General features: G+C 39.2%; 1 protein-coding gene across 4 annotated transcripts in view; it reads left to right on the top strand.

The window, feature by feature from the left end:
- The window catches only part of Akap6 (A-kinase anchoring protein 6), a 441,052-nt gene that overhangs the window by 356,574 nt on the left and 57,175 nt on the right, over positions 1 to 27,303 (top strand). For all 4 annotated transcript variants that reach the window (XM_040743100.1, XM_040743097.1, XM_040743098.1 and 1 more), the window contains 2 exons: positions 4,099 to 4,245; positions 7,232 to 7,453. In XM_040743100.1, the coding sequence (XP_040599034.1) occupies positions 4,099 to 4,245; positions 7,232 to 7,453 (369 nt within the window). The remainder of the gene's footprint in view (positions 1 to 4,098; positions 4,246 to 7,231; positions 7,454 to 27,303) is intronic.

The following is a 27,303-nucleotide window of genomic DNA, read 5'->3' as shown; positions in this document are numbered from 1 at the left end:
TGGTCTCTTTCCAGCATGGCCACCAGAAGCCCGGCACAAAAGTCTCACAATGGGCGTCTTAATCTCTCTGTGTGCTTTTGGAGCGTTATTTTGAGCCCCATCACGCTGCCTTTTTTCTCCCCTCGTCTGAAGTTTTATTACAACAGCAGAATTCCCAGGGAGCTTTGGGGGCAAGGGTCACATAATGTAGCCCAGAAGTTTTGCTAGGTGGGAGCCATCCCCCAGTCCTCCCATCTTTTGGCGCTCTTTCTATTTCAAAAAGATTCACTGGGTAGAGTCTTTTACAGCATTAGCTGTATATGGTTTATTTTTATTTTATTTTATTTTATTTACTGGACATTGAGTATCTACAACCCTTTCATGATGCTTTCTTTCTCTGACCTCACCGTGACAAGGCATCTTGTTCTTTAACACTGAGGGAGGCAGAAAAATGCTTGAGTTTCTCAATGTGTGCCTTCTATACCAGTTTCAAAATGGCTTATTCTTCTGGTTTCCATGGTGACAATTAACACTGTTTCAAGGCATTGTTCCACTCTCCATTTGGGTAGAATTTTTAACAAAAAAAAAAAAAAGAAGAAGATGAAGAAGAAGAAAGAAAGAAAGGAAGAAAAGAAAAGAAAGAGAAAAAGAGTAAGAAGAAAGGAAAGGGGGAAAGTTTCAGGGGAGTGAGAAAAGCCTGGTGTGAGTGTCAAAAAAAGTTATCTCAATCAAGTCTGCATTTGTTACTAAATGCATTTATTTCATAAATCCCTGGTTTAACTGGCTTTGTCTTATAGTTCAGTTTTAGTATTTGTGCTTTTAAAATATAAACTATGAATCAGACTTTCAATTTTAATTCTTGGTTAAGACAATGGACTACTATTAATTCTATTTTCTTTAACTTTTCTTTATACCCAAAGAAATAGCTTTTTGGACACTAGTAGCCTGTGTCTTTAATTTAGATCATTCACAAATCTATTAAGAGGATTCATTAGGCCAAATTGAATTGGCCAAGCAAATACACTTAATAATGTAAATATGCTCTTTGAATGGAGTATATTTTATTTTTGACTATACAGAGAGGCCCACAGCAGGTGCTGTGGGAAGTTAAACACTGGATGCTTATTTACCTTAGCACTCAAGAAAAGCCAGCTGACTTTAACTTTGCTAATCTCATTTTTGGCTATTGAAAACTGGTCTGTATGATAACATCCCCAGACTATGGGACATAATGGGGCAGCTTCTGCTCATTTACTGCTCTGAGTGAAATGAATATGAAGATTAAATTATCTTCTCAGCACAGGGTAGAATAGCTCACTTGATAGGTGACCAAGAGTACATAGATCTAATGGCTGATTCTCCCAATCTAATTCTTCTAAAATGTTGCTAGTTAGAGAAGAACAAATGCATAGCAGAGTCAACAAAAATGCAACCCTTCTGGCATCATTACACACAGCCTTGGGGCCCGAAGTCATGTTAGATTCAACCTTCACAGTGTCTCAGAACTCAAATGCTTTCACCTTAAATTACAGGACATTCTGGTACTCTCTATTCACATATCAATCTATCTAACAATTAACTAGGTCCTCTTAGCTTCTATTGTTTGAAGGCATTGCCTATCAATTGTGTCTTTCATCAGGCTGTTTATGTAATAATACAGACAGCATATATAATAACAAGGATTTTTAAATCTAGTAACCATCTTAATAGCTATTGCCATAACTACTTATACAACATTACATAGGAAAAATTATTTCACTGTCTAAAATCAAATTAATTGCTTTTTGTAGTTTCATTATTGCAAGGCTATCATTTTCATGAGAGAATCTAAACTATCCTCCTTTCTTGCTAACACTTGATGGAGGAGACTTTTAAAGTTGGGAAAAAGAGAGGCTGAGTTTCCACAAGAAAAGCCAATAGCTAGTAGAAGCCATTCCCAGAAGGCACAACTGTAGGACTCTCTCTGTTGATTAATACACATGACATAAGGAAAGATTTGAATAATAGTCCTCTTCGTGGCTGAAATACGCACCCCCCCCACATTATGTCAGTCTTACCTAATTAGTTATGTAAATCTTACATGGGAATCTGATTGCATAAAGCAGCTTGCCTCTCCTCTAGTCATCACTCTGACAAATAATATACTATCTGGGTTTCTACAATACTTGTTGAGTATTGAGTTGAGAAAACTGAAGTGGACAGTGTGTTTTCTGTAATGGCATAACATGATCGTGGCAATTGTCTGCAGTTAGACATGTAATCAGAATTTCCCATGTTTCACAGTCCAAATTCTGAAAGAGCTCTAAAGCAACCCTTGATTTTCTTCAATATGCATATTCATGCAATTTTGGATACTCTGACATCCTGATCAACATTCATTAATAATATAAAATGCTTTAAATCACCTCATTTAAAACATTTTGTTCTGTGATCCACAAATGCCTAACATTTGGAGAAGTTTACACAATACCAATGATGTGCATGCTTAGTGTAAATGGAAGATGAAAATATGAAAGTGAAAGTGTGCAAACACATGCACAGACATGCTGAAGATCTGGTACCTGAAACAACTTTCATACCATCTTTTCTTTCAAGCTAACCCCAATTCTACTTTAGAGTTTTATATAAGATGTTTTTCAAGGGGACTAAAAATCATCCAAGCATTTGGGAATATTAGGAACCAGAAGACTGGGAATAGTTTGCCCACACACAAGAATTGTCCTTCTTAGATCTAATGATAGCGTTTACCTTGGGGCAGTCATGCTCACTAGGGCAAAGGAGCAATGCCACCGTGGGCTCACTCACCTGATTTTGTTGCTTTAAACTAAGACATCTTTGGAAATGTGCATTAGATTATAAATACATTTAATACTTTCTCCATGACCTAATTTTATATGCAAGTATATTTTGATGCACACATACATATGATAGGTATTTCAGCTGTTCACAAGACTATCTTATGAATGTTTCCAAATACAGGTATTTGAAGAATACCACCATAAAAATGTTTTACCAGGTAACTCTTCCATTGTCTCCAGGAAACGTCTCTTAAGAGTCTCACTAAGACTCTTGTTAGAATATAGAGCATATCAGTGGGGCCAGGAAGCTTCAGTAATCAGCTGAGAAATTCAGGGCAGCTCATGGTAATCGATAGGCACTTGTAGATCTATCTATCCCAACGAACAAGTGTGCTTTCTTCCTCTTTATATGTGTTTTTTCTCTTTAGCTCTCACAGAGTTTTTAGGTAAAAGAAAAAATAAAAACAAAATAGTAATTGAGATTTTTAAGGAACTTCTAAGAAAGAAGCCACATAATTCTTATGGATAATGATTTTCTTTCAGAGATAATGTTATTAGTTTTTTTGTCCATAGTCTCTAGTCTATATGTACTAGAGACTAACCACAGGTTCTTAACTTTCATAACTCACAGCCAAATTTATGTATTATTTGTGACACAAACATTTCCCTCTGTCAATCACCTTCATTTGAAAAGTGCCTCTCCTTAAAAAAGTCGCCTCCCATGCAAGTGGCTGATACTTGTTTCACAGAAGAAAAAAACCCATTGAACTTCTCCAAGAGATATCTGCTGAGGGAACAGACAGGAGGGGCAGCTCTAGAGCCAAAAATGGTGACCCAAATGAACTGGAACAGTAAGCCCTTCCAGGCCAGACACTTCTTATTTACTACAGTTTAGATTAAAAACACAAAATATGTACAAAATTAGTTTTAAAAGGCAAAAATCTTCAATCCCAGCACTTGGGAGGCAAAGGCAGGTGGATCTCTGTGAGTTCGAGGCCAGCCTGTTCTACAAAAGCTAGTTCCAGGATAGCTAGGGCAACACAGAAAAATTCCTGTCTCAAACCCCCCCCCAAAAAAAAGAAAATAAAAGACTAAAATCCTTGAAGGGCACAGTACAGGAATTGTTTGTGTGGCACGTGTGGCAACTGTCCGGAGTGTTTTCAGCATCAGTGTGGCACCCAAGGAGATGAGGTTTAGCCTCCCAGTAGATTTTACTGGAAAACAAGACCTTATATCCCAGTAAGTAGGGCAAACGCTGCTCAAAGGTGTTCCTAAGAAGCCCTCTGTCCCCTAATGACTCAGCCTTGCCTTGTCATTTCAGCGGTACAGTGTGGAAATGTCCATCAGGCACTTGAAGAAGACAGAACTGCTTAGCACTGTGGAGGCACTGAGGAAAGGTGGCGTCTCACTACCAAGCGATCTCCTGGAAAAAGTGGATTCAATTAATGAAAAATGGGAACTGCTTGGGGTATTTGCATTTTTATTACTGTTTGTAGGTTATGTGTACATTTTTTTATGTGGTGAAGTACTCTATCTGTCTGATTTCTAATTTGAGGCACAAATATCTCTCTCTTTCAATTCACTCCTTACATTTCAAACAAGCTACTCATGTTATTATGGGGAAAACATTGCTTTTCCTCTTCTGTTTTCTCTTTTAAATTTATTCTGAGCTGTCTCCTCTCAGATTTCAATAATTTGGGTTCTTTAATACATAAAAAAGTAAGTAAAATATGCCATGTATTAAGGGTATGCACCAAGTCAACTCTAATACAGTATATCTGAGATACACTGACTGTCATGCTTGGATGAATGTTAATAGAATTTGTTCTGAAGGTACACGTTAGAGACATCCACTGTTTAACTATTCAGTGTATCCTTAAAATGAAGAGTGGGGTTGCCACTGTGGCTTTCAGGTCATACTAAAGCTACCAAATCAAATATGCAAATTTGACCCAAATCTCAATGGCAGAATTAAATCAGTCTCCTTCTAGTGCCTCAACTTTTAGGGCACTTTTAACAAAAGCCAAAAAAAAAAAAAAAAAAAGCCCAAAAGTTTCATGTAGTTCCCAGTCAAAGAAACACAAGAAGCTGGCCCAAAGGCAATATAGACATTCTACTACGCAGAGGCCTGGATGGCTTTGTGCAGGAGGCAACACTGTCTTATTGTTGGATGACAGCTGAGAGAGAAGTTAGCCTGTAGTTGCTTATCAGCTCCTCTCCTAAATTGCCTTCACTTCACATCAAGGGTAAGCTAAATTTGCCAATTACCTAAATGATTAGTTATAATAGCTACTATGGGTGGTGTCAGTTACAGAACATAATTTTTCAAGCCCTCTATTTTTCTGCCTCTTTAAATTTTTTAAAAGAAATAATACTCTAGAAATATTTTGAATTAGGAGCTCTCCATGTTCTGTGATGACTTGGAGACATGCCAGTGTTCCGTTTATGCCATGCTTAATCTAAGTGATTAAAAGCCTGCACATGTAAGCCCTCGTTTCTCATCTAAATTCTCTACACTCTGCAGTTGTTCAAAGTAACTTAAAAAATCTTAAAAATTCATACTCTTACTTATTATGGCCGTGCCTTTTAATGATAATTAATGTAATTGCTTTAAAATATGGAGGCTTAAATCAGGACCTACTAAATTCTACAGCATTCATTGCTCTCAGGAGAAATGTGATTACTGTATGATATTTTCGAAGGTTGTTTACAAAATAGAGAAGAATAGCAACTTTACTGGGCTCATAGATAAAGTGATAAACAGTTGACAGTGCATTTAAATGTATCTTTCCTAATTTGATAAATAACAGTATTCCCTTAGAAAACTGTTTAAAGTATGTCATGAATATCAATTCCTCACCAAAAAAATTTTTAGATTGTTATTGCATTGAAGACACGGCATTTAATTAGTCTCTATGAGTCAGATGTCATTCAAATAGTTGCCATTTTGACAATATATCACTCAAATACCATACAGTTTTGCAGTAATTTGGGGAGAGTAGGATGGAGAGCTGAGTTTAATAAAGCTGAAGCCGCACTGACACTGTAGGCATACTGCTTTAATTGGCATGATTACATTTTAATTGGCATGAAAAAATTAAAGACAAGGATTTTCACTTCTAACAATAGTAAAATAGAGGGATATGGTTTTTAATATTTCTTTCATCTAAGGTGAACAGTGTGGAATGAAAATACATTAGAATGAAATGTCAGTGGTGCGTACAGTTTAATCTGTGAAATTTTGTCCCCTGTGCTGCATATTACTCTGTCTCAATTGCATATTAAACAACCCTATCAAGGCAGGCATTGGCATCTGCTGCGCTGACACAAATTGTGAATTAAATGAAATTGATGTCCTCTGTCGTATATTTATGAAGACGGACCATTCTCTGAAGTATTCTGTTTATAAAGAATTTATGATTGCAAACTGTTCCAGAACAAAAAAAGTGGCAATAAATTCCTTTTTGTGACCCTAGCCTCCAAGGGCATTGATTTCACCTCCTGCTGTTACTTTTGTTACAGCATAAAAACAATAGCTAAATCTGGATTCCACTGAGGGTCTTCAAATTATCAATATTTGCACCATGAAAGTGTAAGGGTGTTACCACAAAAGGCTATTTTTCTGTCATGATCTCCTAAAGATACTGTTTACAGAATACCATGGAGCAGATGAATGTTTGTTGACTTAATTTTATTTGTGTTTTAGAGCATATTTTTCTAGGTTTACTTTATCATTTTAGATTAAATCCTATTGATTCTGGAAAGAGAATGCTTCTGCCAAAGAGAAAGAAAAGAAAACCAGCTCGAAAATTCCTCTGTGCCATAGCGCTTAGTATACGTAGGCTCATCGCACAGCAAACTGAGGATTGTTTTAACATACCTATTAAATTATCTGAATCCAAAAGGAAAACCAGGAAGAAACTTGGGGCTAAAGAACCCTACGTCATATGAAACTGAGGACAGTCAAAGCACGGGCTATCTCCTTAAGAGTGCTCCTTCACATTATTTGGGGAATTATACTTCACAGAAGAAAAAAAAGGGAATTTTATTCTCTGTACTCTTGGCCTCTGTACACTGATGAAATTCAGGTCTCTATCTCTCTTGAACACTTTATGTAGACAACTCTTCACTGTAACATTTTTGCCATGAGAACTGAGATGAATTTTTGTCCATGATCATGGTAACTTGGACCAAGTCTCTTTTCTGTGAAAGGCAAGTCCAAAGAATGAGGTTTGCTTGTGCATCCACTGGTAGTGGGGATGATGTTGGCTATGTAAGCAAGCCCTAGAGGTACCATCAAGCTAACCAGAGGCAGGCGAATATCAGTATTGAGAAGGAAGGGATCACTATGCATGCTTACCTTATCTTCTGCTATGTGTTTTTGACATGCCAGTTAATCTGTTTTTTTTGTTGTTGTTGTTGTGTTTTTCTTCCTTTTTAATCTGATGCATTAGAAAGCCCTAAGAGAGAAGATACAGGACACAATGGCAGGGCACAGCGGGTCGGGCCCACATGACCTGCTGTCTCCTGAAAGCGGAAGCCTGGTAAGGCAGCTGGAGGTCAGGATCAAAGAATTGAAAAGGTGGTTAAGAGATACGGAGCTTCTCATCTTCAATTCCTGTCTGAGACAAGAGAAGGAAGGAACGAGTGCTGAGAAACAGCTCCAGTACTTTAAGGTAATAAAAAGAACAATCAAAGTTGATAAAAAAGGTTTCTTTATGAGAGAGATGAAATATTTATCAAGTACATAAAGTATTGTGCTCATGCATCTGTGTATGGCTGGACCCTTAAATGCTTCCTGAAATTTACACACTTCTTATGTTAACCTCTGTATGTGTCAAAGAGGAACATCAAACATATCAAACACACACTGTATAGAGGAAGTCTGCTGGCGGTGTGTTTGTGCAATGTCTGTTAGAAGAGGACTTAGATAAATTAAAAGCAGACCAGCAAACATGGAGATTACTGAGGACTCTAAAAGATCTAAGTGTTCCATAAATAGCTTAACAAAATGTACTACCGTAAATTGATATGGTAAAAGTGCATGATTTAATTGATATCCATTAATGCTAACAAAAGAAAATATAATTTTTACATATGAAAAAGTCAGCTATTCACAAAGGAAAGAAATAAGAGAGATCCCATATTATAGGTGTATTCCACTGTAAAATGTTGCTTACTCTAGGCAATAAGATTGATATTGTTTTTGCGTTTATGTCCCACAGAAAAACATTCTCCACATTTTTTGTTCTTTATATGGTATCAATTGGATCAAGGTTTAAGGAGATTTTTTAAACATTTACTTGTGTGTGCTTGTGTGCGTGTGAGTCTGTGTGTGCGTGTATATGCATGCGTGCGTGTGTGCGTGTGTGTCTGTGTGTGCGTGTATATGCGTGCATGTGTGTGCGTGTGTGCATATGAGTCTGTGTGCGTTTGCATGCACTTACGCACGTGTGTGTGTGTGTGTGTGTGTGTGTGTGCGCGCGCATGCACTTGTATGAACCCTCATGTGCCATAGCATGCATGTTGAAGTCAGAGGATGGCATCCTACAGTTGGTTCTTTCTTTCTACCATGTATGTTTCGGGGATTGAACTTGGTCATCAGGCTTGTGGCGAGTGCTTTACTCTCTGAAGTATCTTGTTGGCCCATGGAATGCAATTTAACATTTAAATGTTTTACCTCGTTGCCCAGAAGATCCCATACCGCATGAACATGCCAGTAAAACAGTGATTTTTGCTTTTGGGCTGGTCAGTTTGAGATTTTGTGGCTATGGAATGAATTAGTGGCAAGATACGTTATAGCATGGAAGATCTTAAAAAGGAAGAAAAGACCAACTATGAAGGAAAGAACTTTCTAGAACAAGCAAATATTTCTTCTAATAGGACCAGGCTTTATTGACCTGATGCCATCTAGCAATCTATATAGTCATCACACATTTTTTTCTCATCTTGCTCTCTGCTGTAACATAAAACAGGGCACCCTCAAAGGCATTTCCCAGTAAACTACCTATATCACACTCATATAAATTATTTTAATCAAATAATTCATCTTCTGCTACTGCATTGAGAAGTCCAGATGACCAACTTGTCCCACTCAAGGCACACTACAGGGAGAAGGAGCACTCAGGAATGTGTCTCTGTATCATTGGAGCATAGCATGCATCTTATGTAGCATTTGGACAACTACAGGGGTAGGTACTGTAAAAAATTTTTAACTTCCATTGTATCTTTATTGCAGCTTTAGTGAACTGACTAGTGTCCCCAGCTTTGGAATTAGGTCACATTTCAGTCCCATTAATTGTTTGACAGGTGGTCATGTTTCTTACATGATTCCATGATTCCTTGACCTCTCTCTGTATATGTAAAATGGGCTTCTAATACTATTTATTTTGTAGTTACATATGTAAGTTATTATTTTGCTTTATGTAGTGAGTGCATTCATATAGAATAGAAATCTCTTGACATTGTAAGCCCTAATGTGGAGATAATAGTAAGTTACCATCACAAATAGTGTCGGACTACCTACTTATTTCCAGGTCTTTTACATTAATATACATCCATATACATGTGTGTATACATATATATATATATACACAAATATATGTGTTATGTGTATATGCATTTGGAATAAAGTGCTGTTAAGAAAGCATATGCTAGCCAGGCGTTGGTGGCACATGCCTTTAATCCCAGCACTCGGGAGGCAGAGGCAGGCGGATGTCTGTGAGTTCAAGACCAACCTGGCCTACAGCTCTAGTTCCAGCACAGCCTCCAAAACAATACAGAGAAACCCTGTCTCAAAGAAAGAAAGAAAGAAAGAAAGAAAGAAAGAAAGAAAGAAAGAAAGAAAGAAAGAAAGGAAGAAAGGAAGAAAGAAAGAAAGAAAGCATATGCTATTATTATAGATGGAAGCATAAGCGCGTCACTTTTGTTGTTGCTTTCAAGGGACAGTAGCTTTGATCTCTAGCTTTATGTCCTGTAAATATCATTTTCAGCCAGGCCTAAGTAACAGATTTTAAAGTATGAAAGACAGAAATGGGTGGAAGAAGAAGTTGAGGGAGAAGGAGAAAGAAGGAGGTAGGAAAGGAGGGGAGAGAGGAAGTGGGATCAATACAAGGAGGAGGACTTAGGACTTCGGGTCACTGAGTAGTACCGAGAATTCTAGTCTTTCACAGAAGTTATGCTGCCATGCTGTCTCCAGGAAGGCATTACTACATCTAGTAACCTAGCTCAGTGTTTGAACGGTTATTTCAGTATAGCAGAGAGCATACTTTGTTCCACTGTCTCTACTTCAAAATGTCACTATCCAGAGTCATCTGTGTTTATACCCCCGCCTCATTAGCAATTTTTTAAAATTGTTTTCCTTCACCTCTTTGAGGTTTTTTTTTTTTTTTTTGGTTGTTGTTGTGGTTTTTTGGAGGGGGGTTAGGGTTTTGTTTTCCTCGCTTTCTTTTTTTTATTTTTTATTATTTATTTTTAAGTTCAAATTTAGATTAGAAACAAGGTTGCTTCACAAGTCAGTTCCAGGTCCCTCTCCGTTTCCCTCCCCTCCTCCCACACTCTCCCCCAACCCCCCCAATATCCCCTCATTTCCCCAGGGAGGGTGAGGCCCTCCATGGGGGTGTCCACAGTCTGTCATTTTCATCCAGGGCAGGGCCTAGACACTACCCCAAGAGTTCAGGGTGAGAGTAGATCTCACATTGTTGAATGGGAGTCCAAAGTCCATGTGTATACTCTAGATGAATACTGATCTGCTGCCCAAGGCTCAATAGATTATCTAGGCCTCCTCACTGACACCCACATTCAGGGAGTCTTGATCAGTTCCCTCGTTAGCAATTTTTAAATTCTGTACTTACAACAGAGAACCTCCTGTCCTAAAGAAAAGGTAAGAAGATTAACCAGTAACACAAACCTAATCATTTGGTTCCTATCCTTGCCCTGTCCTCTGCCTTGCTCCACTAAGGCAATCAGGATCTCAAGTCCAACATTCATTACACAATGCTTCATACAGTTAAATTGAATTCCTTAATGTTAGTTGCTTTTTATTTCATTACAGAGATATCCATGCTGTAAGCTACACTTTAGGACTTCCTTTTTCATTCACGATTATAATACAAAGATCATTCATGGTATTAGCTGTGGTAATAATGTACTTCCTTTGAAAACTCTACTTCTCCATTTTGAATATGTAAATATATCTCATTTAATCTGAATAGCATCGCTATGAATTAGCTATGAGGACCTTGATTTGGGTTATATGAATCAGAGGCACAGGGAAGTCAAGTTTTGTATGTTCAAGGTTATCTTTAATGAATAGTAGCATTATATTGAGATCCAGGACTCTGTGGCTCTAATGATCTTTGGATGAATTGCTATGTAAAATCGATATTAACTGATATTTCCTAAGTATCCTTCCATATCAGGTGACTCCAAAGGAAAGACAGCACAGAAGTGCATTTCATTGTTTCTTTCATGTAGATTTATTAGTTACACTCTTCAGTTTTTTAGCCAAAAGCCACGGCTTTAGCTATAATAGATGGGGTGTGCATATGTCAAGGTTAGGTCTCCATTTTTTCACAGTATCAGGGCACTTTGCTACATGCCATCTTCTAAGGCAAAGCTCCTCAAACATGTGGAGCCCTGACATGCTTCCTTTAAGACACAAAAGTCAGCCGGGCGGTGGTGGTGCACGCCTTTAATCCCAGCACTCGGGAGGCAGAGGCAGGTGGATTTCTGTGAGTTCGAGGCCAGGCTGGACCAACAGCCTCCAAAACAATACAGAGAAACCCTGTCTCATAAAAACAAACAAACAAAAAAAAGACACAGAAGTCAACTTTTTTCTTCTCTTTATGATGCTAGGCTCAAACACAGACCGTGTGCATGCTAGACAACTAGCTGCTTTCCCACTAAGTGTGTTCCCATGCCCGGAGTCAGCCTTTGTGAGTTTGAGTAGACAAGTTTAGGAGATTTGGTAGAACACTTTTTTGTTGTTGTTTTCTTAAGAAAAATTAATACATGTCTGTTGGAATACATATCTTTCATAGCCAAAATGTTAATATTTATAAGCCATTTGCAAGTTACCCTCAGTACTTCTTGTGTAACTAATCAAGTGTTCTATGCCTTACCAGAGTCGTTGGTATAACAGAACCAAATGTTTGCCATTTAGTATAAAATGTAATATAGTCTTTACGATGTCTCAATCATAACTTGTAATTATCACACGTAGAATAAAACTTTTTGCTTGCTAGAGTCTAAAGAAAACAAAGCTTGAAATAACTCAGGTCAGGGAAGCATGAAGACACTCTGTGTGTGGAGCTTGGGAAGGCTGCGTGCTCTGCATCTCCTGTGGGTTCCCACGCATCTTCCGCCATCACTGGCTGCATAGAGAGCGTTACCTCCAGGCCTTAGCTCTACTGCTTGTTGTTCTCTGAAACCACAAGGCTTTAATGCTAGAGCCCCCAGTGCAGGACCCAGAAGACAGAAAAGAGGTGCTGTATATAAAAGGGAAAGTCCATCCTTTTGTGGACAGAGCTGCATTTCCTATTCAGCATGGTATGTGATAAGGAAAGAGATCAGGATTTTAATGTTTCAGGGAAAAAGAAAAAGGCTATTATAGAATTAGTTTTTCTGTAAGGCAGTAATTGTGGTAGATGAGGGATTAGACATGAGAAAATTCTGTACAATAAAGAGTCAAAACACAGCAGAGGGGTGCCATGAAGGTATGACTCCAAAGCCCTGGGATAGAAATGTGAGATTGTTGAGGACTGAACATGGTTTAATAACAAACTGTGGGAGCTCATGTCAAGGACTTAATGAGGCCAACTGGCAAAGGGCCTTTATTGCCTAAGAGTGGAGCTTCAATGCCATTGGCTAGAAGGCACTGCCTTTTAACCATGACCCTTCAGAGAGAAAGGAATATAATTACTTAATCGTATGTTCCTTGTATCCCAAAACCGAATTAATTGTTCTAAAGACTCTAAATTAGGAACAAATTGTCTATTACCAGCTAAAGAAACCCACAGCATTGGCCTAGGCCCAGAACCAGCCTGGGAAGGGGAGTGAGAGTAGACTGCCACAGGGCTGTCACCCAGACAGGACAAGAACATAGTAGACACAATAACCTCAGCATTTGATGCTGAAGATTTGTGTAGCAGCTTAAGTTTAGCCGATCACTTTCATGTTTGTTACTAATTCCCTTCTTATGTGTGCACTCATTTACTTTTAGGAATGAAGAACTTGTGTTGTAGAAAGTAAATGTGACTTGTTTAAATGTCCATGGGGACAACAGAGGGAGCAAAAGCAGTGCTCTTTGGATGCAAACTCCAGTAACTGCCCACTGTGTCACTCACTGCTCTTTCAGAGAACTGTGGAAACTTTGTTTTTCCTTAAAACACTTTTTCATAAAAGGCTAAATAATACAATATTTGTCAGTTACACCACTGTTGCTATGGTGCCAAAGCAGCCACAGATGATATGTTTAACAATAAATATAGCTTGAGTTGATCAAATTCATTTTAAAAGCATTTATAAAAGCAAGTGGTAAGCTAGATTCGACCCAAAGGCCATGTTTATCTGACCCTGTACAGACTTTTAAATCACCAATGTGGAAATGTCTGCATCTGCACCTCTTTGAGAAATAGAAACCAGGATGGAGAGGTAGCCTACTGCCTAAGTTCAAATCCCCAACATCTCCATAAAAGGTAGGGTGTGACTTTACATTGCAATTCCAGAGCTAGGGATGGGAAGAGAGACCAGGAAACTTGCTGGGGCGTGCTGGCCACCAATGTCACTGAAAGGGCAAACTCCGGTTTCCGTGAAAAACCCTTCCTCAAGGGACTAAAGCAGAAACAATAGAGCAGCATAGCAGATGTCCTCCTCTGGCCTCCACACATGCATGCATATGTGCCAGCTAAACCCCACCACACACACACACACACACACACACACACACACACACACACACACCAACCACATATACATACATCATATAACACATACGTATATACCACACACATACACACCACACAGCCCCCCCACATGTGCACATACACACACACACACTCACACCACACACATACTCACACCACACACACATATGCACACATATCCCACGTGCACCACACATACACCACCATATACACATATACACACACTGTATACACACACACACACACACACACACACACACACACACGAAGAAAGGGGAACCATACCACCATAGCATCATATTATAACTATAGCTAATACTTTTTGAATGTTTGTAAGGTATGTGACTGTTTCTAAGTGTTGTGTCTACAACTGTTTAATTCGCGTCTCCCTTCTGAGGCAGGTACCAGGGTTTGCTACCCGCTACTTATAGAAGAGAACATTGAGATGGGATACATTGCTTACTATTCCATATCCTGTCTCTGACTACTTAGTGATCGACTATTTCGTTTTGAATGGGAGTGGTCCAACAACAGCTGGTGGTGATGTTTTTAGAAGCTGCCAAATCTTCAGAAAATGGGCTCTAGCTGTCCAAAGTGAGTCATCAAGGGGAAGCCATGAGGTTATAGCCTAGCCTAGCTGGATGTTCAGTCTCTGCTTCTCCATCCTTCACATGTGAGCAAACACACTCATGATCCTATAGCCATAGCCTCAAGCAGCTCCTACCAGCATGCTTTCCCTGTCAAGATAGACTGTAACCTCATTTACTGCAATAGACCTCTTCCTTTATGTTTCTTCCTGCCCAATATTTAAACGTAGTAAGGAGAAAAGTAGGGAATACACATAGCTAATGGAAATCAGTGCCAATGTTTTAAATCATGGGAATGAAAATTTATGGAGTAGGGCTTCTAAAAGGATTGAATGCTAACTATGGACTGTGAAGCAGTAATGAACAGTCACTCTGGAAATAAATGTTGTTTGTTCTGGGTGTGGCAGCACACACCTTATAATGTTAGTACTCAAGAGACAATGGAAGTTCACAAATTTGAGGCCAACCTGGGCAACACAGTGAGACCCTGGCTCAAAAAAACTACAAACAAAACACCACCACCAAAGAAGCAAACAAATGGAAAGACAGACCAAACTGAGAAATACTACTGTTGGGTAGCAATTGCCTCCTAGATAAAACCCTCCACTTTGGAGTGAAGCTCACTAAGGTGCAGGATGTGCTAAAGGAAGATGGGACATTTCATTCTTCAGGGAAGCTTACTAAGCCCAAGAGGTACACATCCAAAGGCTTCAAGAAGTCTTGGAAATTGACCAGATTCGCAGGGCTCCTCGCTCCCCAAGCATTTTATACAACTGGTAAGAATTACTAAGAGATCCTATTAGAGAAACCAAGCTTCCTGGAAGAAGCAGAGACCAGTGGAGCTACCTAAAGAGGCTCATGCAAATTGAGCTACCTGGAAGAACACTCTCTGCTTTTTAATCCCAACAAAACTCACTGTAAATTAGTCAGATACTGTTGTTGGTGTCTTTGATTTTAGCTATTCTGACAGGAGTGACATGGTATCTCAGAGTTGTTTTGATTTGCATTTCCCTGATGGCTAAGGATGTTGAACACTTTCTTAAGTGTCTATCAGTCATTCTCCTCTATTGATAATTCTCTATTTAGTTCTATACCCCACTTATAAAGTGGATCCTTTGGTGTTTTGGAGACTTGTTTATTGAGTTCTTTGTAAATTTTAGAGATCAGCCCTCTGTCAGATGTGGAATTAGTGAATATCTCTTCCCATTCTATGGACTGCCATTTTGTCTTGTTGACTGTGTCCTTTGCCTTACAGAAGCTTCTCAGTTTCAGAAGGTCCCATTTATTAACTGCCGATCTCAGTGTCTTGCTACTGGTATTTTTGGTTGTCTTTTGAGGCACAGTCATAGATGGCCCAAGCTAGCCTTGCTTGCTCTGTAACCAAGAATGACCTTAAACTTCTGATCTTCATGCTTACATCTGTGGACTGTTAGCATTACACATGTTCCACCATGCTTAGGTCAGTCAAAGAAAATGATTACAGGTAGTCCTAGTATATTTTTCTGAAGTATTTATCAGTTGCAGGAAAATGGATATAGTGGGGCTCATAATATTGAATATGATAAACCAGATTCAGAAAGTGAAAAATATAGTTTCTATGTTGGTGGACCGTAGATTTTATATCATTACAGAGAATAGTGTGGGGGTGGTTGGGGGGCAGGTGCAAGAATCGAGAAGAAAAAAAGGGTATGGGGATGGATATGGTCAAAGCACATGATATACTAGAATTAGAATGTCTTTAAAATCACTATGTACAATGAGTATGTGCCAATAATTTTTAAAAAGAAACCTCAAAGTCTCCTGGAAGTGGTAGCACACACCTTTAATGCCGGCATTTGGGAGGCAGAGGCAGGTGGACCTCTGAGTTTGAGACCAGCCTGGTCTACAGAGTAGGTTCTAGGACACCCAGGGCTACACAGAGAAACCCTGTTTCAAAAAAAAATAAAAAAGAAAGGAATAAAGAAAGAAAAAAGAAAGGGGGAGATAAGGGAGGGATAAAGGAAGGAAGGAAGTAAAAAGAAGGAAAGAAAGATCTAAGATGATTCTGTCCTCTCTATCTTGGTTACTTTTCTACTGCTATGACACAACACCATGTTCAGTGATTTATAAAAGGAAGGGTTTATTGGGGACTTACAGTCCCAGAGGGTTAGAGTTCATCAGCACCGTGATGGGGATCATGGCAGCAGGCTGGCAAGAATGGTGCTGGAGCAGTAGCAGAGACAACAACCACCAGGAAGAGAGATGGAGGGAGACAGAAAGAGACAGAAACGCAGACACGGACACTGACACAAACACAGACACAGGTATTCAAAGACAGAGAGCAGGACTTTTGAATTCTCAAAGTCCACTTCCCAGTGACACACTTTCTCCAATTACTACACCCCCCTAATCCTTCCCAAAAAGTTCCATCAAACTGGGGATCACATATTCCAACATCTGAATCTGTGGGGCCATTGTCATTCACTGTACAGTACCTGAGTAAAGCCTTCATAGTACAAAAATATAAGCACATGATGTATGCTATTTTACCTGTTGCTGTGATAAAACAGCATTACAATAGCAACTAACTTAAGAGAGAAAGGGTTTATGATGAGAGGGTCAGTTCATGCCAAGACATCCTAGAAGCAGGAACTTGAGGTATCTGGTCATGTTACACCCACAGCAAGAAAGTAGTAAACAATGATTAACTTCTCTTTTTGTGTAGCCCAAGAACCAAACCCAGAGAATGGTGCTACACATTTTTAAGGGTTTGGTATTCCCACCTCAACGAACTTAACCAAGACTATCCTGCACAAGTGTCAGCTTGTCACTAGATGATTCTAGAGCCTGCCCGGGTAGTGGCATTGACCGTCACGTGCCTTATTTCTAGGCAATGATCTATAAGAGTCCAGTGATTTTTCTAAGATAAATGAGGTTAATGAGTAAATTGAGACAGCACATCTGTGTTTAAAACAGTTCAGTGGTTAAGAGCACTGGCTGCTCTTTCTGAAGACCTGGGTTTGATTCCTAACCACCCACATGGCAGCTTACAGTTAGTTGTCTGTAACTCCACTCACAAGGAACTGGATGTCTCTTCTGGCTGCTTTGGGCAGTAGGCATTCATGTGATACATAGATATGCAAATCATTCAGACACATAAAAGTAAATGAATAAGTAAATAAACAATTTTTAAAAATCTGCTTGGTAAGACCTCAACATGTTTTAAATATCTGCATTATAACTATTGAGAAAGAACCTGTACAATTTTTTTGCTTTTTATTTTTTATTTCTTAATCATTTCTTTCCATTTTTGAGATAATGTAATTACAACATTCCCCCTTCCTTTTCTTCCCTTCTAACAATCCTATACTGTACTCCCTGCTACCTTCCAAATTCATGGCCTCTTTTTTCATTAATTGTTGTTCATTACATATATGTATATGTATATAAATATATATATTCCTAGATATATAAATGCATCCTGATCAGTTTGTATATTATTTTTTGCATGTATGTTTTCAGGGCTTGGACAGGCAATTGGTATGCTTTTCTCTGGGTGAAGACTTTCTCCAGCTGTCAGCCTCCCTTAGTTGCCACAGTTCTTTGTTTAGTGCTGAGGCCTTGTGGTCTTTCCCCTCTCAACTTTGACATGTCTGTGGTTGTTGCCTTGGTTCAGCTCACGTTTAGATAGCGAAGTTGGTGAAACTATGGGTATAGCTTCTGACATTTCTAGGAGACACAGACTCACAGGAAGTTCCTTCACCTCTCTGACTCTTACAATCTTTCTGCACTCTCTTTTGGAATGTTCTCTGAGCCCTAGCTCAGAGAGCCGTTTTGTAGATGTATCCAGCGGGGTGGGGCTCCACAGCTCTGCATTTGGAGTGGTCATGGTTTTCTACAGTGGTTTCCATCTGTTTCAAAGAGAAATTTTCTTGATGAGGGATCAGGACTTCACTTATCTGTGGGTGTGAGGGCAGATATTTAGACTGTACTTAAGAATTAATTTATGTCCAACACAGTGGAGATATGATAAATAAAGCAAGTCCTTTGGAGTTCTAGTTACTTTATTTGAATTTAATTTTGAACATTCATATTGAATTGTCAGCCATCTACCATTACTTCACTCTTACAGCATTCCTTCATAATTGACCAGCCTATAGTATTGATCAAGTACCACCAATAGGTTCTCGTCATTGTTCATATCACAGTCTTGGGCTTTTGATTGTCTAATCTCCAGTGTGTAATTTTTCTTCATCTGATAGTCTTTGTTTATACTTTTGATTTCTAGCTTGAAAGGATTCTCTCCAATTTTTGCATTCTGTATTTCTGTAACAGCCATATTTTTCCACTAGTAATTTATTCAATTATAGATGATGCCATGGAAGTTCTCTAAGCATCACTCCTAGCTTGCTTGGCAGTCTTTTGTTTGATGTTGTCAGTTCTGTATAGAGGGTACTATTGAATCCCCCCTTAAAATTAAACATCATGAGGGAAAGTTTGCATCATTGATGTCATGCTATTGATGTCATCATAGTGGCAATGTTCCTTTTTGAACCTACTTTCTTCCCAAAACTATAATTTGAATACCAATTCTGGGCTAAAGTAGAGGGAGAAGTAATCTCTTGCGTCATGAACTATAGTCTGAATGACAATACAGATAACATGAATATATTTTATTGGCTTAATACATCAGTAAGAACTTGTTTGAGTCATTTCTACAAATACAAAGGCTCCCACAAATAAACTACTAGTGCAGTGCCAAATGAATAAGCCTATGAAAAAAACCAAAGGTGAAAATCTCTGGGTTAAAATTAATGACCAGGCTGAAGAGACGGAGGGCTTGAATCTAACAAAACTAACTAGAAATAGTGCAAAGATAAATAAACTCAGGCTACTATTTCTGCATTTAAGTGAGTTCAAGTCACTGTACACATATAAATACACACATGCTGCTCTTATGCACACGCACACACATATGAATACACACACATGTGCCTTGCTTGTGCAGTGCACACACATACACATGAATACACTCACATGCATATGTGCAAGTATACACACATACATATGCACAAGCACACATATGCCTCAGGATATCCACATTTGTCCTTGTTCCCCATTTTGTTTCGGAAGTTTCTTATACATTGCATTCCTAACAAATCTAAGAGTGCATATCCTTGTATGAGCTCAGTCCATTCCCATTTACTTTGTTGATTAAGGTTGTCAATTATGCCCCCTATTTATTTATGTGTTCATTCAACAAACATTGATTGGACACCTACCTTGTAGCAAGGACTGGACAGGGTGTTAGCAAGGCATGATGCTTACAGTGTTGTTGTGTTCAATGTTTTAGAGTGTAGAGTGTTGTAAATAGAGGTTTTTCTCCTATCTGCTGGTTCCCAAATAATCACCCATAGGCTTAATATTAATTATAATTCTTTGGCCAATGGCTCAGGCATATTACTGACTAGCTCTCACAATTAACCCATTTCTATTATTCTATTTTACTATGAGGCTCATAGCTTGCTACCTCACATCTTGCTTCCCTGGCCATTAGGTGGCATCTCCCCAATTCTGCCTTATTTCACTCTGTAACTTTGTTTGGATTTCCCATCCAACTATATTCTGCTTGGCTATTGGCCAAAACAGCTTAATTCATCAAGCAATAAAAGCAACACATATTCGCAGCATACAGGAGGATATCCCACATCGGCTTGTTGTTTTGTAATAGTCACTTTAGTGAACTGGAAGTCTTGTTAAAGTTTTTCCTTAACTTTTAGGATTTTGAATGAGCTAACTTCTTAAAGATACCAGTATTAAAGTGAGAAAAATGAGCTTGCTTCCTGTATGCCTCTGTATCTCCACTTTCGCTGACATATCTAAGATTTGATATTCAGCTATTGTTTTTATTATAGTAACACCATTAGATTTTTTTATATGTTCAAGAATTTCTTTTATAATTTATAAGGATTTTAAAAGTAGGGGCCAACAAGCTGGCTCAGTCTGTCAAAACACTTGCTGCCATGCCCGATTACTTGGTTTGTGTTCTTGGGATGTACGTGGTATGAGGAGAAAACCGACTCTTGTGTATTGTCCTTTTACCTACATACAAGTTCTATGGCATGTGTGCATCTCTCTCTCTCTCTCTCTTTCTCTCTCTCTCTCTCTCTCTCTCTCTCTCTCACACACACACACACACACACACAAATAAATACAAAGAAAAATTTATTGAATAACAAAGTATCAATTATTCATATTGAGAGGGTCTGATTTCCTGCTCTGTCACTCTCATATTATTCCCTTGAAACTGGGTCTTTAACTGAACCTGAAGCTACTCTAGTGGCCAACAATCCCGAGCAAGTCTGTCTCTGCCTCACCCCACACTGATACAGGACTTTTAATAAACATACACTGTTTGCTCTTTTGATTTCTTTTTGACTAATTTGTTGTTCGAGAGTATGCTGCTTAATTGCTATGTGTTTGTGAACTTTTAAATTTTCTTCCTATTTCTAATTTCTCATGACATAGCATAGTAGTTAATACAGACATTTGTCTAATTTCAGGTTCCTTCAAATGACTGAGCCTTGTCTTCTGGCCTAATGAATGCTCTAACTGAACAGTGTTTCTGTGGACTTTAGTTCATGCTCTGTTGCACATCGTGTGGGCTTTTCCTGTTGCTCAAGTTCAGTGTTCTACTGATTTTCTGTCTGGATCTTTCCATTGTTGAAAATGGGGGTATTTAAGCCCACAGTTGTTGCTTTAGTATTTCACACTTCGTTTCTGTTAAATTTGCCCATGTATTTATTTAGCGATTTATAATTGTCATGTCCCTTTGGGGGATTTGTTGTTGTTATAAGATATGTTGTGCTGTCTCTTGTCACAGCGTTTGACTTACGCTCTGATTTGTATGAAGTGAAGTATAGGCATCCTTGTTCCTCTTCTGTTAGTGTTTACAAGGTTTGTCCCTTCTAACCCTTCACTTCATCCTTTTGTGTCTTTAAATTGTTGGACCTTTGTTTTTGTTAATCTGTTTGGTCACTCTGTCCTTTGTTTAAATAATCTTACCTATTTACATTTAAACTAATTATTTCTAGGTAAAGGCCAACTGCCCCTCTTTTCTGTCTGTCTGGTGGTTTGTTTTGCAGTTCCTTTGACTCTGTTTTTCTTGCTGTCTTCCTCTGTGGTGTGATAGTTTTGTAATGGTTTGCATGGATTCCCTTTTCTTTATCTTTTATATCTGCTATAAGATTTCTTGAATTTGGCATAAGGCTCAAACTAAACATCTCAGTTGCAGTAGTCTACTTTACAATGATAACTTTGTCTCCATACAAATATTTACACATTTTAACTTTCCCCACCTTTTGTTTCATTGATGTTGTTAGAAGTAAGTTCAGGGTCACAAAGAAAGAGATGACCATTCCAATTAAAGTGTCTCAACAGGACGAAACTATCTCTGATCAAAAGGGTGCCCTGCTCACAGGGGGGAAGAGCAAGCGCATGGGGGGCAGGGATTTGGGTTTTATTCTAAGGCAGATGGTGACTGTATCTTTTTCTTCATTGGCTGGGGTCCAGTCTCACAGTCTTTTGTGATTGGCTAGTCTTGAAAGAAACAGTCCAAAGGAAATGAAGGAAAGGGGGAAGGGGTTGACCAGATCAGTCATCAAAGAATACAGCAGGGTGAAACAGTTTTGCAGGGTGTGGCATTAAATTATTTACATAAAAATTTTACAAGATGAGACGTAATTAAAAAGATCTCCATTCCTTGTCCTAAACAAAAATTTTACAGTGACAGAAAAGACTGCTATTCAATGTTCTTACAATGTCACAGTTTATATCTTCTACATAATCACTTATCAATTCCCAAATCATTGTAGCTATAGTAATCTAACTTTGGTCTTATAATTTTTATGTTAGAATTAGAAGTGCATTATGAGTTACCAAAGAAGTTAGATATTCCTAATTTGAGTATATTCTAAATTTTAAACCATATTTTATGCTTTCATATGTATTTGTGTTGTTGCCATCTTTTAATTTTTACTTGAAGAACTCCCTGTATCATTTCAAGTAAGGTAATTGTAGTGGTATTAAACTCCTAGGCTTGTGTTTCTAAAGTCTGAGTCTTTAAGTTCAGGTCAGACCTAGGGGTGAGTTCTGCTGCTTGGGTGTCTTGTGACTATGTGGACCTTAATCTGTGCTGTGATAAACCCAGGACCATGGAAACATCCTGGAGCCAGAGTTCATTGGGTTCACCTAATCCCAGAGCTATCCTGTAACTTGGGTTCACAGAGGTAAAACTAGATCTAGAACTTCATTCGAGTATACCAGACCCTGAGTCTGCCTGAGTAGGTCTGGATCCTGAGTCTACTGGAACTTAAAGCCTTGGATATCAGCCTAGGACCTATGTCCACAAGTACTTGTCTGGATTCTAGGTCAACACATGTGAGGCTATGGTGCTAACATATAGCCTATGCTAAAAGAGCTTGTCTGTGTCTAGGTAGACCTGAAATCTATGTCTTTGGTACCTCCCTAGAGCCTCTGGTACTGACCTGGAGCTTGAGTGTACATGTGGCATCCTGACACTGGAGGGATCCTAGAGGTTGATCTGCAAGTGCCTGCCTGTGGTTAGGGGCTGTGGACCTGGAGTCTCAATAAAGCTGGAAGCCTAGTTCACTCTTTCCACTAACACACAGCGTTTGTCTGTGATATGTTGATTAGGCAAAGAGCAAGAATGATACTGGCAATGAGAAGCTGTCCTCACTCCCTTTGTGTGTGTGTGTGTGTGTGTGTGTGTGTGGTATCTGAATACAAGTGTTATAATTTCTCACCTGTTTTTCTTAGCCTTGTGGTTCACATTCCTCTTTAAATGATAAATATATTCTTTAAAAAAATGCACTTTCTAAAAATGACAGATGTGTTTTAGAATGAATGAATTCTGATATTTGGTAGTAGGAATTAGTTCAAGATCATTCTGAAAGTGTGAGTGGAGATTTAAAAAAATTATCAGACGCCTCTTTCTTAAGTAAATGCATGTGTCAAGTGCTATCTTGGACACTGGGCAAAGTGTAGCAAACAATTAGTTCTCTACGATCATGGTCTGCAGTGGGATACAAATGAGTAAACAGGCAGGTGGACTTAGATCTGTCATATGATTTAATAGACAGCAAGTAAATCTTCACCAAGGGCAGAATGAGCTACTGTGTTTCACCCTTCGATGAGACCTGAGATCATCTCTTTTTCTACCTTATTACCAAAAAGGAAACCAAGCATTTGAGGTAGTCAGTGACTCACTCAGAACCCAACAACCAAAGCCACTCCAAAGCCGGCATCTCTTCAATTCCAACGGGCTCCAATCCAATAAATCCAAACCAGTGGTGTTTTGTGGGCCATTCCCTGTGTTTCTGCAATACTCAAATTGCTTTACTTTTTTGTAAAATATGCACACTAAGCCTATCTGATTTGACAAATAAAAATAAAAATTATCTTCACAAGGGACATAATGATTAATGGAGAATTTAGAAATGCTTATTACAGCTACTGAGTGCTACTTTCAACAGAAGTAAACACATGGCAACACACTGAGGCTACTGACATCGGAACTCGGAGATTTACCATCATGACCCTCACCAGCTCTCCTTTTCAGGGGGTGGTACTCTCGGGAGCCCACGTCAGTGTATAGTGCGCTATCATTTTTCACCTTGCATTTGTGTTGCGGCTCCATATGAGGTGCTTAAAGAGTTTTACAGATACCAGCTCATTAATCCTCCCCAAACCTCTCTAAGACAGAGCTAAGGCATAAATCATTATTCCTATCTGGGGAAAAAAAAAGCTTAACATTTTTCTCTTAATTTTACTGATACTCTAAATTGTTGACTAATCCTAAATTGTACACTGTAAATTTAGAATACCACATTCTCTTTCCCCTGATAAGATCTTTCTTACTTTTTGGAATTTGATTTCATGAGGCTAGTGTAAGAACATAGGTCTTGTGTTGAAATCGCCTCTGAGAATCATAGATTAGGAAGTGGCTTGGCATCTGTTTGTCCTTCTTTGCTAATACATCCTGTATTGTCCCTCAACCATGACTGGGAAATGTGACTTTTGAATTGGATGGCTAGTTCATGATCCATTCAGTGTTTATCAGCTAGGAGCACCAAGAAAGCCAATGAGTATTACTTCAGCAATGCCATCCCAAGTCCCAATAAAACACCATTTCAACAGACTTCAAAACTTTTCCAATACAACAATGGAAGTTAAAACTTTTCAATCCTATGTGCTTTGTTTAGGTAAATGACTTTCACTTTGAAATTATTTAGCATTAGGCTTTGTAGATGTTAGGATATGATCATAATGTATAGAACCTGAAGCCATCAGGGTGGTTTCATAGGCATGGCTACAGTATGCATGTCTTAGTTGGGGTTTCCATTGTTGTGATATAACACCTTGACCAAAAACAACTTCGGTAGTTTGAGTGAGGATGGCACACATAGGCTCATGTGTTTGAATACTTAGCCCCTCATTGGTGGAGCTGTTTGGGAAGGATTAGCAAGTGAGGCATTGTTGGAGAAGGCATGTCACTGGGCAGTATCAAAAGTTTCACCATTCCCACTTAGCTCTCTCTGCTTCACGCTTGTGGATCAAAATGAAAGTTCTCATCTACTGCTCTAGCTCCATGCCTGCCTGCCTGCCGCCATGCTCCCCACCATGATGACTATGGACTCCAACTCTCTCAACCTGTGATTCCCCCAGCAAACTCTTTCTTCTCTAGATGCCTTGGCCCTGGCATGTCATCATGATGATAGAAAAGTAACTGAGATAGGAATTTGTACCAGAGAATAGGCTATTGCTGTGATGGCCCCACCATGCTGTTTCTTTAGAGGAATGTAGAAGACTTTGGGACTTTGGAATAGAAAAACTATTGAATGCTGTAAGTAGGTCTTAATAAGCCATCCTAGTGGGATCATGGAAGACAGTAGTCCAGAGGGTAACGTGGACTATGGAGGCCCAGGGTAAGAAGTTTCAGAGAGGAGCAATATTCGCAACTGTGTTAGAGAGCATTCTTGTGATGTGGCTGCTTTCTGCTCTTGTTTGGACTAGTTTCATTGAAAGAGGAGAGTCTAGGACATCCTTATGTTGATTCTGTCCTGTCATGGTAGCAATCACTCTTATGCAGCACTCCAGTGAAAAAGAACAAGCGAGGAAGAAAGAAATACAAAATGTACAGTGTGAGGAGAAAAGGAGTCTGTGGAGATTTGCTAATGGTACCAAAGATTGTGCGGAATGAGGGAGTGGTGCCCTCAGTGTAAGACCCTATCTGACTAAGCTTTCCTGACTAAGGGAAAGCTAAAGTAGCAAAGGAAAGCACATGCAAATGTAACTTCAGGAAGAGGCCAGATTCCACTCCAAGCTGTCAGCCCAACTTGGAAGTATCAGAACCGGGTTCTGGCTTTAGAGTCACGAATGACTCAGGTGTAGAGGGCTGTAAAATCTCCCTCTCCGGCCAGGTGTGTGGCAAGGGAGTCCCTGCATGGAGGCCTGCAGTGGCTTATTGTTGAAGCTGTGGGAGTGAACCCTATAATGCATCGGAGCCCCCCAAGATGTGGAGATTGGAGAACTATGAGCGATCTGCCAAGCAGAGCTGCAGGAGGGAGCGAAGCCATCCCGAGAGAGACTTGTGTTTCAGTCAGCAAAGCTGGACGGGCAGGGCCATCTAAGCCCCTTGACATCTGACGTGGATCTATAGGATTTACAATTTTCCCTGCTGAGTTTTGGTTTTGCATTGGCCCAGCTTTTCGTCATGATGCCGCTTTTCTCCCTTTGGACTGGCAATATATATTCTGTGCCATTGTAGGTTGGAAGTTGTGTAATTTTCTTGTTTTATTTTTATTTTACAGGGGTGTACAGTTAAGAGATTTCTTCTATTCTCAAAACAGACTTTGGATTTTGAAACTCTGTTGAGACTGTGAAAGCCTATGGGGACTTTTTACTTGCCCTAAATGCAGCTTTCATTATTATATGGCTATAAACTTATGTGGGACAGGGAGTCAAATGTGGTGGTATGAATGAGAATGGTCTCCATAAGTTCACGTGCTTGAACGTTTGTTCCCCAGTTGTTTGAGAAACATTAGGAGTTGTGACCCTGGGGATGGGCTTTGAGGTTTCAAAATCCTAGCCATTCTCAATTATCTCTGTGAGCGATTGTTCTAGTCTGCGGCCAAGCTCCCAGGCATGCCGGTCATAGACTCTAACCATCTGAAACTGTAAGCCTATGCTTTCTTTTATATTTTTCATTGGCCACGGTGTTTTATTGCAGCAATAGAAAAGTTACTAAGATATAAGGAAAAGGTTTATTTCACCTTGCACTTCCTAGTAGCAGTCCTTTGCTGAGGGAAATCAGGACAGGAACTCAAACAGGGCAGAGAAGGCTAGAGGCAGGAGCTGATGCAGAAGCCTTGGAGGGGTGCTGCTTACTGGGCTGCTCCTCACAGCCTCATCAGCCGGTTTTCTTACAGTACTCAGAATCACCATCCAGAGGTGACATAGCTTATAGTGGACCTGGATTCTCCCATGTCAACCATTAGTCAAGAAAACGCTAGCTCCCCCCCCCCAGGTTTGCCCATGGGGTCAGTCTAATGGCGGTATTTTCTCAACTGAGATTCTCTCTTCTAAATGACTCTAGCTTGTGTCAAGTTGACATAAAACTGACCAGCATAGAACATTTATCCAGATAAAGTAGCTATGTATAGTTATAGCCAGTATCAGTGAAAATGATAAGGGCACAGTAATAAATTAATACTAGAAGACCCCTATGATTTGTGATGAAAGATGCTGACTGCCTTGTAACTTATTTGACAGGTATTCAAAAGTTTACTATATTTTCAAGCCCATTGTAGGCCACCATGTTATGTTTTTCTAGAGTGGAAGGTTATATAATATCTGTAGCTAGAAGATGTTAGCAGCTAGCGGATAGTTACTTCTCAGAGGAAGACTACTGAGTGGGAGTAGTTTGTGATTTATTTAAGGTGACAAAGCTGGGTT

Source organism: Mesocricetus auratus, unplaced genomic scaffold (genome assembly GCF_017639785.1).
Source record: "Mesocricetus auratus isolate SY011 unplaced genomic scaffold, BCM_Maur_2.0 Super-Scaffold_15014, whole genome shotgun sequence".
NCBI lineage: Eukaryota > Metazoa > Chordata > Mammalia > Rodentia > Cricetidae > Mesocricetus > Mesocricetus auratus.
Note: the sequence above shows the minus strand (reverse complement) of the source record. Positions and strands in the feature narration are given on the sequence as shown.